Below are 12,461 nucleotides of genomic sequence, written 5' to 3'. Positions count from 1 at the left end.
CAAACTTAAGTTTTATACTCGGGAAGGCTTATTGTCTCCAGAGTTCTTACTTTTCTAAAAAAAAAAAAAAAAAAAAGACAAAACAGGTAGTTGCGACGATTAAATGACGTTCTGTGTTTTATTTTGAATGTCAGCGGGCGGATATCTTCCTTCACAGATTTCTGTCTGCTTCTGTCCCCAAGTTTGCATGCAAGTCTTCGTTGTCTTGACGGCAGGGTTTGTGAACCTCAAGCTCCTTATTGCGTGTGAGGAAACTGCAGCGCTCCCGGGTTCTCATGCGGAGAAACTTCAGAGCCCTGGGTCACAGCAACACTGTGTAAAATAATTTCAGACTTTCATAATTATTTTTTTCTTTCAGGGTGTAGACTGTGAGCTCTTGAAGTGATGTTAAAACAACCTTGTCTTCAGCTTCTCTGCAGGTCTTTCACGGTGTCTTTTGGAGTTTATCTGCTGATTCAATCACTTATAGTCAGTTAGCTGAATATTTTTTGGATAATAAGCAGATATGCTGTTTGCTTATTAAGTCAGTTTATGTTAACATAATAAATGACTCAGAAAGGAAAATGCTCCCCAGGGAAGCACCAAAGTTGCCCATAATAAATAGTAAATTATAAATTTTGAATTGGATCTGTGGACATCTCGTCACTAATAGGCTAACTCTAAAAAAAAAATAAAAATACATGCATAAAAAATATAAGAAAAAAAGTTGCAAAGATATGAAGCATTTTTGACACCAGCAATTTTAGTTTTATTCAGCTGAGTTCAGTTTATTAATACAGCATCAAATTACAACAAATGTCACCTGAATGATCTTTACAAAGAAATTAATTCCATATGTGCTATTATCAAAATAATAAATAGAATCATATTTGTCTGAAACTGCTTGTCCTTACAGGGTTTGCTGGGGGCCTGGTGTCTATCTCATTGAATGAGAGGCAGGATACACCGTGGAAAAGTTGCCAGTCCATCACAGGACAAGCAACCATGCACACACACTCACACCTAAGTGATATTTAAAGAGACCAATTAACCTAGCATTCGTGTTTTTGGACTAAAGGAGAAAGCCGGTGTATCTGGAGAAAAGGCATGCATGCACAAGGAGAACATGCTAAATTTAATTCAGATCAATCAAACATATTTCAATACAATCAAATAATACAGCCTGATTAAGAACCAATTATATACTAATTCAGTTGATGCAACATGGTAAAAAGGTGTTACAGGGAGTACAAAAAAGCCAAGGACTGTTGAAAAAACTGAAACCAAGATAAATCATTTCAGAACTAATTTCTATCAAAAAAGAGAATCAACCTCTACACCTCAGGGTGGAAAACCCCTAAAATAATTTTGCATGTTACATAAATGTGCATGCTGTAATATTACTGGGAATGTGGTTGTGTTCAGAAATAGCAGCAAATTCAAACTAATGTTAACTGGAGCCTGCACACAGCGGCCATTATTTAAATTGCCCCTTTTCCCAAACACTGTTCAGCTGACTAGGCTTTTCCTGAACAGTTGCATCTCACAGCTAAAGTTATTGTCCACAGAAAGCTCCAGAACCCAGTACAGGGATTTCCTTATTGAAATGTAGCCCATCTGTCAAGAGACACAGACCGAACTGAAATCTCCAAGGCATCAGATATACGATGGAACCCAGTGAAGATTGCCATCATCACATGGTGAAAAAATGGTACAACACTGACCTGCTGAATTTAACAAAAAACACATTTGAAGTCTCCAAAAGCATGTGGGAAAATGTGTTATGATCTGACACAGCCGAACTTGTACTTTTCTGGCTGTAACAGCATACCCAGAGTAAGGCATGGCAGTGGCTGTATCATGCTTGGGGAATTGCTTCTTACACAGACACTTGGACCTAAAACAAGAGGGAAGATATTTTGAAAATTTCCAAAAAACAGCAAATAATTGTACAAAACATTCAGGATGTTATGTTTGAAAAGCCAAGATGAAGAGGAACTCTGTTTTGCTTCTTTCACAGCCACGAGCCAAGCCATACACCCAGATCAACAAAATAATGGCTCCATAAAACGAAGGTTAAAGTTTTGGAATGGTTCAGTCACAGCACAGACCTAAATCTGACTGAAAATCTGTGGGTGATTTGATGACAACTGTGCAGAGGAGATGCCCTGACAATCTCACATATTTGGGGTGTTTTTGCAAAGAAGAGGGAGCAAATATATTCAGATAAAGATATTCCATGCCAGATGTGGTGGTGGGACTGGGTTAGAACTCATGTTCGGAGGCCCCAGTCCTCGATGGGGACATCCTGAATCCGAGTGCTCGCCTGTGAACCCTCGCTGCACACCGTCCCCCCTCTTTCTACCCTGTTTTCTGCCAGCTTACAGTTAAATGAACCACTGCAAAAAGGGAACTAAAAGTAAGTAAGAATTTCTTGAAATGAGTATATTTTTGATTTGATTTTTTATATTTTTTATTTCAGGAGCTAAATAAGACTATTTGCCAATTGAGCGAGTGTTTTTACCCCTAAGATAAGATGATTAGATATCCTGCCCTTGAAATAAGATGATGGAGATGAGTTGTTCCTATTTTAAGTGCAAAAATCTTATTCCATTGGTAAATAGACTTATTTACCTGCTCTAATCAAGGAAAAATACACTGATTTCAAGAAAATTTCATTTAATCCTACTTTCCTTTTTGCAGTGAGGCCGCTTAGTGCCATGGTGAGACACTCCTACCCAAAAGTTTAGGTGCTGTGAAAAAAAATCAAGATGTGCTTCAACAAAATATAAGTTTGAAAAGGGCACCCTTATGTACCAACAGGATTTAACAGAGATTTGGAGACATTTAAATCTATTGTATGAGAAACCCAGACCAATTGCATTGGGTAATTGACTTTGCAGCAATCTGTTATCCTGACAGTCCCCTTTTCATGGCCTATGTCCCAGAAAGAGACGCAGTTCAGTGCAGAATCGCTGGTCCAAGTATGGGACATTCATAGATGATCACCTGAAGCGCAATGCTTCTCTCTGATATGAAGGATGATGCTTTTTTTTTATTTCTCAAAAAGACTAATTTCAAATATGATCAGTTTGTTCTTGGTGATTAATTAGACCTGAATTCTCCTATTTTGTCTACTGCACAATATGCTGTCATGCTCATATGATACAAGGATTGGATAGGAAAAAACTCAAGTATTTGCAAAACCTTCAGAAAGCCTGAAGAGTATTTGGTCAGACTCTGGCTCCTTGCAAAGAAAATACTAAGAAATCAGAAATAAATTTACAGATTACTGCACACTTCTTTTGTTAAAATTGTGGTCGTTAGTGATTTTTTGTTTTGGAGCCACAATTGAACATTTTATTCTTAAATATTTCTTAGAATATAATCCAGAAAGCATAATAGAAAAATAGTGGGGACATTGTGCTCCTTTTTGTTCTCTGCTGTAATAAAAATAGAACAATCTAACAAAATGGAAAAACAGTGTTTTTTGTTCACAAATTGTACAGCTAAGTTTAAGCTTAAAGCAATTGAAATTAAGTATCGAAAACTGGGAAAAAAAATAAAGATTTCCTTTAATCTGCTCGGATTATTGCTTGGACTGAATGTTGGAGCTTTGCAAACAGAAGATTATTATTATTATTGTTATTATTATTATTATTATTATTATTATTATTATTATTATAGTCATGGATAAACTGGGTAACATGACTCTGATCATATTTGTATTTTTTTTCACGGCATCTTTGTGTTCAGGGGTCATTTGTTTTGCAAACGATTTGGATGTTGGAAGTCAAATTCTGGACATGTGAGCTGTGTAGATTACCCCTACTTTGCATATGTGTGCTCTTGTTCAAAAAGGCCTTGGTCTTGAGTAGATTTTCTTAAACATCTCAACAATTCAGTGCTATCACACTTCCTTGTCCAGGTCTGTTCATGGACAATGAAACATGGATTTTTTGCATTTTCAGAAAACCCCACATACACTGTCTCATGATGCATTTTCTACCTTGCTGTAGTCACATAAAACGCGATGCAAATGTTTCCACATCCCTTGAAGGTTTTTTTCAGATGTTGGTGATATTATGCTACAACTGCACACTTGCAAATATTTTTTGTAGATTATTTTTTGATAGACCAATACAACGTAGTGCTTAACCATAATGCCGAAATGAAAAAGTTACATGCTTTCATTTTTTTAAAAAGAAGTGTGGATTGCATTTTTTTTTAAAGCTACTTGAGTCAATACTTTGTAGTACCACCTTTTTCTGCAATTACACTTGGAAGCTTTTGCAAGTCTGACTGAAATTGTGTGTATTCTTCTTTGTGGCTACTTCAAATTGGATGGATATTCTCTGTAGAAAGCAAATTCACAGTTTTGCTATTTTCCAATGGATTCCCTCCTGGATTTCCACTATATAGGCCTCGACTTTTCTTGGATCATTCTAACACAAGAACGTGATTGGATCAATTATAGCTCCGCCTGTGTGATTGCTGCTGTTGTTCTCCACCCCAGTCTCAAGTCTTTTTCAGCCTCTAACTGGTTTTGCTCCATGACTGTCCAGGATTTTGCTCCTTACCTCAACTCAGACTGGCTTCTCTGGCGCGGTTGAAGATGCGTATGCACTGCCACAGCATGATACTGTCTCTACCAGGTTTCACCGTGATGATCGCATGTTCCAGATTGTCTGAAGGTTTAGATTTCCACCACACAGTCTGTTTAACAGGCAGGGCATAAATGTTAGATTTTTGGTCTCATCTGAGCAGAGTGTCTTCTTCCTCATATTTGCTGTCATTAGGCAAACTTAAACAAGTATATTCTTGCTTCTCCATCAAGAATGCCAGAATAGTGTGGTGCAGAACTAATACCTGTCCTGTATTCTGAGCTATGGGACTGTTTAGATGGACTGCCTGTATGAATAATGCTTTCCTTGCTTGTTAGTTTAGGTGAACAACCATCTCTTAGTATTAGAGTTTTTTTCGCTTTTGGAAAATCGTAGAATATTGTTTTATAATCTAACATGGCTTTAAACCTCTCCACAACTTGGTATCTGACTTGCCTGCGTGCTTCCTTGCTCTTCATGATGCTCCATATTCACTAATGTTCTCTAACAAACCTCTTAGACTTTCACACATGATTTAATTACACACAAGAGGACTGGATTCACCACTAAAATGACTGTTGATGCCAAATGGTTGCATGAATTTTATTTTAAGAAAATTAGAGTAAAGAGTGTTGAAAATAATGCCTTTCTGCACCATTTTCTTGGTCTATTAATTAAATTCCTGATAACATTAACATTTGTGCCTGTTGTGACAAATGTAAATATAAGATAAAAAAAAAAAATTCAAGCAGGAAGGACACAGATTCATTTTCTATCTCTTAGGTTTTATCTGATTGGCCAAGCAGCATTGTTTTGACCTGTTGCGTGGCAAATCATTATAGATGTGCTTGTTTTGAAACAAAAGACAAATGTGCTCTCATTTCCAGTGCAGACAGTGAGTGTTTTCCAGGAAGCTCGATGTTTCGTTTTCGGGTCATGCCGTGACCGGTCGCTGTCGAAGCCGGGGGTCAAAGGAGATTCTTCCTTTTCTGCAGCAGGGAAGACAGAGGAAGGAGGCATCTCTGTGGGGCTATTTCTGGATTACACAAACATGCACTCAAAAATATCTGCCCACGTAAAATGCTGGTGTTTTTGGGGTAATGTTTTCTTCATCATAATGAATAAATGTATGGCTTTTTTGCCAACAGGCTCCAAGGTTCTTCTCCAGACTACCCTTTCTTACCCTTTTTACATACAAAAACACAGTCACTGGGACAGTATTTCACAGTAAAAGTACAAACTGCAATACAGCTGAATCTAAATAAAGTCCATGTTGTAGTATAACGATTGGAGACCTGACTGAGAGGTCACTCGCGTCACTGACAGGTTGAAGTACGAGCCCCTCTGCACAGTAATGACCCCAGTGTACTCCTATGAGGGTGCAATGACTTGTAAGCATATCAGGTTAACAGAGCTGCTTGCTGTCAGTGCTCCAAGTTTAACATTCCTGGTATGTAACACAGGAAGAAGATGTACCTCTAACATGTCCGTGTGTGAGTGAGTTCCTACAGGTGGTATAATGTCAAACATTTCCGCACTTTCACAGCTGTCCATGATACAGACACATGGAGGCATTGGACCCTAACTGCTTTTTTGTGTCACCGCAACGTCACATATTATATAAAAAGAGTTGAACTGTCACGCTGTTATACAAATAACTAGAGAAATGTCATAAAAGTAAAGAAGAGATGTAAAGAAAGCAAATCTTGTGTTGGATTAGATCAGAATATATTTCTTGTCTAATCATTATGTTCTATAAGTTTGGTAGTTTTTTGGTAGACATGCAGAGCCTCATAAAGTAATGTATATCCATTTTCATTGTTTTGCATTTATCATGTTACAATTGTAAACTTTCTTCTATTTAATTCAGCCCTTATGCCATACAAATGTCTATGAATTAGAAAAAAATTATCATAAAACTGTGGCATGCATTTGCATTCTGCCCCGTTTTGGCTGATACCCCTAAACAAAACCCAGTGTAACCACTGTTGTTAAGAAATGACTTAATTAGTAAATAAGACCACCTGTCTGTAATTTAATCTCAGAATAAACTCAACTATTCTGTGAAGGCCTCTGAATTTTTTTTTTTGAAAAGCAGCCATCAAGAAGACAATAGATAGATTGGGGCTTAAGTTGAACAAGGTGTTTAAATCAATCATCTGAAATGTGAAGAGGATGATAGAACTACTAACCTACCAATTGTTAGGCAAGAAGTGCATGTATCAGAGAAGCAGCTAAGAGGACCGTGGTGACTCTGCAGGAGCTGCAGAGATCCACAGCTTCGGTAGGGGATTGTGTGAAAAAATCACGAGTCTGATTTACACTTTACCACATTCCATTTATGAGACACATCAAACATGTGGAAAAATGTGCTCTGTTTTCAAATGGGACCAAATTAAATATTTAGCTTACATGCAAAACGCTCTCTGTGGTAGAAATCCAACACCATAAACCACTGAACACACAATCCTGACCAAGCAATGTGGTGGTGGAAGCATTATGCTGTGGAAATGCTTTACTTCGGCAGGCACTGGGTAGCTGATCACAGTTGAAGACGATAGATGGAGCAAAATAAAGGGTGGTCCTGATAGAAAACCCGTTGGGGGCGAGGGGTGGAGGTTTACATAGCAGCAGGACATGGGGCCAAAACAGACAGCCAGAGCAACACTGGAAAGGATTAAATCAAAACATATTGATGTGTTAGAAGGAAATCCAGATTTAAATTTAACTAAGAACCTTTGGAAAAATATGAAAATTGAACTGTATAGTTGCTCATCATTCAAACTGGCTGTGCTTAAAATGTCTTGCAAAGGTAAATTGGCAAAAATGTCTCCGTGTTAAGCTAATGGAGAGCTACACTAAAGAATAGTGACGTTTGTCGAGTATCGGTGACGTACAGGTCGGATGAATGCGACCCGGCCGTACAGACACAGGTCGCATTTGAAAAGATCAGATATGTATCGGATTCAGGACCACATATCCAAGTGGCCTGGGTCGCATTTTAAAAAATCTGATATGTGTTGTTCAGACTATCATAAAAAGATCAGATACAGGTCGCATATGGGCAAAAAAAAATCGTAATTGGGTCACTTCAGGCTGCAGTGTGAACGTAGCCAAAAAGAACCCCAGGAAACTGAAAGCTACATTACTTATAACAAAGATTCTATGAATCTTCATGCAACTAGTTAGTCAGAAAATGTCTTTCCTCCAGCAAACTTAAGTAAGTCCAGACAGTATCAATATTAAATGCCTTTGTAAGGATGTGTGGGAGTGTTAATTTATTTCCTGTCCAGTTTCCTGATCTAATTCTTTGTATAAAGTTCTCCCCCTCTCTCCTCTTGCCAACTTCCTCTGTCACCAGAGCCTGTTACAGGATGAGGCAGGGCGGCACTGGTCTCCCCTAAACGTTCAAACTCAGGCCGCAGACTTAACACGCAACCTCTGCAACCTGCTCTGATCATGTCCTGAATGTCAGCACTGACAGCATTGCATTTCTGCAACACCAGAACTACTGGAGAAATGTAGTTTGGACAGCTGAGAATGGAGCTGAATTGCTTTGACTCCAGAACATTGGGCATATTTGGCATTAATCAAATACAGCGTTTTAGGGAAACAAACTTATACCAGGTGGGAAGCACAGAGCTGGAGGAGTCATGGTTGTGGGATGATTTTTGGCAACAGGACCTCAGCTCACCATCAGAGAGTCCACCATAAATCAGAGGTCGCTTGAGGTGAGTGTAAACTCATCTGTAAGAAAATTAAAGGTGAAAATTAAATAACTGGACCCTGCAACATGACAATGACCATAATACTCCAGGAAATCCATTAAGCATTCACTGAGAATTAAGAAACCTAGGTCTTGGTCCCAGTTAGACTACATTTTGATCTTACTGGGATGTTATAGGGTGACCTGGGAAAAAAAACTGTACAAGCAAGAAACCTTTCAAACATCTACAAACTGAAAGTCAGGAATAAGACAGTTCCTCTCAGTTATTTCAACCAAAAGGGGATGGATGGATGGATGGATGGATGGATGGGTGGATGGATGGATGGATGGATGGATGGATGGATGGATGGATGGATGGATGGATGGATGGATGGATGGATGGATGATTATTGCATTATATTTTCAACGTATGAAGGTCAAATTAATTTTTTTTTTTACATGAATGGGATTCCCTTCTATAGTATTTTAGCTATTTTGATTTCAAAACTTTTACATTTTTGTTTGTTTATCGGGTTTTTTTGTGCGAGTTATTGCTGCTGAATTAAAATCAGAATTTATTTAAATCAGTGGGCATATGTTTACCAGGGCCAATACATCTGGAAAAAAAGAAGAACATTTCTTTCTCCCATGAAGTTGGAAGGACTTTGATGAAAGAACCGTTTCCCTTCCCAGCTCGTATTGAGAAATCCCATTAGGGTGTTCCTAATGAGTGTAAATATACAGAGAGATCCCATAACTCACAGGTCCCATATCTGATCTGTGGTCTGTTTGAGTCTTTTAAAACATCAAATGAGAATCTTTATATCCTAATTGCACCAGCTGATCTGACCATTAGAGAAAACCGGCAACAGCAGTGCTCATATGCAACAATGGAGAAAAATGTGAACGGAACAATAAAGCCAGAAACTTGTGTGCATGAGTCATTGGAGCTATTATTTTTATCTGGATGCATGATTCAGATTTTACACTCGCTTGGTACTTTTTTGGCATTCCGATTGTACTTTTCAAGCTAATAACGGGGCAGGGAAGTTTGTGTTTGTGTTTGCTGTGGTCATGTGAATCAGTTCACAGTTTCCTTCTCAAAGTAGCTTTTGATAATATGGAAAGTTAACAAGGGACCACTGACTCAAGGGAAGGTGTTACAGGGTGGAGAAGATGGTGGGAAGCCGATAGCAGAGGAAAAAAGGGAGGTCAGAATTACAGCTGTATTGTTGTGTGTTTTCCCAACATTAGCAGCGGAGGAAGTGGAACAGTGCAGCTAAATATACAAACAGCACAATGAGGCACCGAGTGTGTAGCAGCAGCGGAGCATGGCTGTCAGGACTGCCTTCTTGTTAGCTGAGGAGGACCTAATGGAGACACAAAACTGTTTATGTGATACTGACCACTAAGATTAGCACAAGAGCTTCGTATAATTCAATTTATTTAGATTACTTACCTCATTCCGGACCTGACAACTGACTGGCTCCTGCTAATTAGGCTATGAAAAATGGGAACAACACACCCAGAAAATTCATCCATCCATTTTTCATTCATTCATTCATTCATTTTGCAGGACTTTTAGCTGTTCTGGGACCAGAAAGGAAGCAGTTGAAACCTCACATTTACATATAATGTATAAAAAAACACATAACCTTTTATTTATCGCTGTCAGACAACAGATATGGTTAGATATTTATTATTTTACATCAGGGCTAGGCTTACCCAAATTATTTCTGGGGCGCTAAATGCCAGATTAGAGAGAGAGAGAGAGAGAGAGAGAGAGAGAGAGAGAGAGAGAGAGAGAGAGAGAGAGAGAGAGAGAGAGAGAGAGAGAGAGAGAGAGAGAGAGAGAGCTTTTCACTGATTTGTACTCTTTTAAAAGTCAGACATTTACTTTGCCATGATTTTTATGCCTCTATCATTAGGGAATGCTCAGATCATGACAACATAGATTTGTAAACTGGTTAATTCACAACACATGGGTTAAATGGAGTCACACCTTAGGGCACTATCTCAAGCATACTGCTTTGTGACATTAAAAAGAATCATCCAAGATATCAGGAATGAAATTGTGTCTGATTTAAACCTGGGTACTATTGCCAGAAGCGTGAAAGCTCCATATTCTTTACACATCAATGTAAACAGCATGGAAATGCTGTAGTATGATGGCTGTTCCTCCTCATCAGCCATCATACTGTTGAGGAGGAAAAAGGGTTCTTAATGACATAGTGTCAGCCAGTGAGGAAAAGAAATGATGTGTTTTCTTGATACGGTGCATGTAAAAATCTAGTTTCAGCGCAAAATCAGTTAAGTCACTTATTATGACTGAAAAGATTGCAGTAATATGATTATTTCATTATGTCCAGGAAAGACATGTATTATGAGGATGAAAATATAAATGTTCAACAAAGACAGGCTAATATGAAGACACACTGTAAACTTCAACCTTAACCCATCAAAAATACTTACTGAAAAACTCACCAGAGAAAGCAAAGTATTATAATTGTAATCAGTTAACCTGCAGATGAGTTGAGAGAATACAAATAGAGTAAATCAGTAATGTGTTACAGGTGCACACACGGGGAGCTGAGGCACCACACCCAAAAGACACACAAGCATTCATACGACACATACGTCACACTGAAAGCAGGAGACAACAGCAAATTTGTGGATTCAGAAATCTAAGAATGTTTACTGGTATTTTTAGAAATTGCTTCCTAAAAAGCTGGTAGAATTAGATTTTATAGCTTTATATGAAATTGTGTGCATGAAAAAGGAAGTGATAAACACAATAAATCATGATTAAACTGAATCAGCTTCCCTTCTGTTGATTCCTGTTTTAAGCACATCTTCATCCACATCAGTGTCTGAATGACAAAAAGCAACTGTCTACAATTAAAACCAGATGTTTTTCTTACATCTTACAAAATACACATAATCTATTTTCGTCTTACATCAAATCAGACTAAATAGTTCCTGTTTTAGGTCAATTAAGATTTAAAATTATTTCACCAAGCAGTTCTATTGAGCCCTAAAATTTCATTCACCTTAAACAAAAGTATAGAACGCGTGGAGGAGGTCACTGAGTAGTGATAGTTTGTTTATGCAGTTACATCGCAACAAAAAAGGTGAAAAAATTTCTATATTTTTGTGATCCATTTCAGAAAGTTAAATTTAAACTGTACATCACAAAGATTCAATAGATACAAAGTGAAATATTCTAAGCCTTTTAGTGCTTCTAATTTTGATGCTAACAATATTCAGGGAATGAAATATGCGTTCTTTAGAAAATTTGAATAGTGTGAAAATGTTAATTCTAAAACTTAAGGTTTGAAAAATGAACAGTAAACAATATCTGTGCCACTTTCTGAAATAAAGTGACACACGTAGTGAACCTTTTCACAATATATTTTTTTTTTAGATGTACCTTATACTATAAGTGAATAATTGACATAATAGCAATTATATTACACATTAAAATGTTATTTGAGAAATCCAGTGCAGGAAAAGACAATTAGAAGCAGTCAAACGTCAAAATGTTGTGGTTTTGTTGCCCAGGGGTTGAACAATTGAAGGCAGATCAAGAGATTCTCTGTTCAAACGCGGCTTTCACCAAAAACTGTTTTGTGGTTAAAATGGTATTAGGTAACAAATACTTTACGTAGGCAGTCTTTTGAACAGAACTTGTTCCATTGTGGTAATACATGTTTTTACCAACCAAAACCGTGACGGAGTGTGCCCATCCACAACTCTTCTCAACTCCCTGAGGGGCCACGCCCAGCAGATAGCGGGGAAAAATATTACACAGATCAGATCAAAGTTTCTTTTATTGAAACATTTTCTGTGAAAGCGAATAGCAGTACAAAGCAGAGCATGTGAAGACTCGTGAAATTCAATTTAAAACTAAAAAACCCAACACATGCCTTTAACAATCCCACAAGTGTACTTTTGTGGGAAGAAAGTGGGAAAAACCCGGTTACAATATAACAGAAAAATAAGCAAAAAAAGAGAAGAAATTAGTCCTTTCTTTTTCCAAATTTTGGACCCAAATAATGTCTCATCCAGTAGTCATGGCCTGATTAATGCCCAGGGCTCTATGATCAAAACCAAAAGAGGCCCCTTCATTATTAGTGTTTGAAAAAAAATCCTGTAATGATTTATTTTGAGGT

The 12,461-nt window shown here is 37.7% G+C and overlaps 1 protein-coding gene across 1 annotated transcript in view; it reads right to left on the bottom strand.

The window, feature by feature from the left end:
* Positions 1-4,560: 4,560 nt before the first annotated feature.
* Positions 4,561-12,461, bottom strand: part of LOC118563063 (platelet-derived growth factor subunit B-like) — a 20,911-nt gene continuing 13,010 nt past the window's right edge. Inside the window, exon 5 of the mRNA XM_036136663.1 lies at positions 4,561-4,695. Within this exon, the coding sequence (XP_035992556.1) occupies positions 4,561-4,695 (135 nt within the window). The remainder of the gene's footprint in view (positions 4,696-12,461) is intronic.

This window comes from Fundulus heteroclitus, chromosome 5 (assembly GCF_011125445.2).
Source record: "Fundulus heteroclitus isolate FHET01 chromosome 5, MU-UCD_Fhet_4.1, whole genome shotgun sequence".
Taxonomy (NCBI): Eukaryota; Metazoa; Chordata; class Actinopteri; order Cyprinodontiformes; family Fundulidae; genus Fundulus; species Fundulus heteroclitus.
Note: the sequence above shows the minus strand (reverse complement) of the source record. Positions and strands in the feature narration are given on the sequence as shown.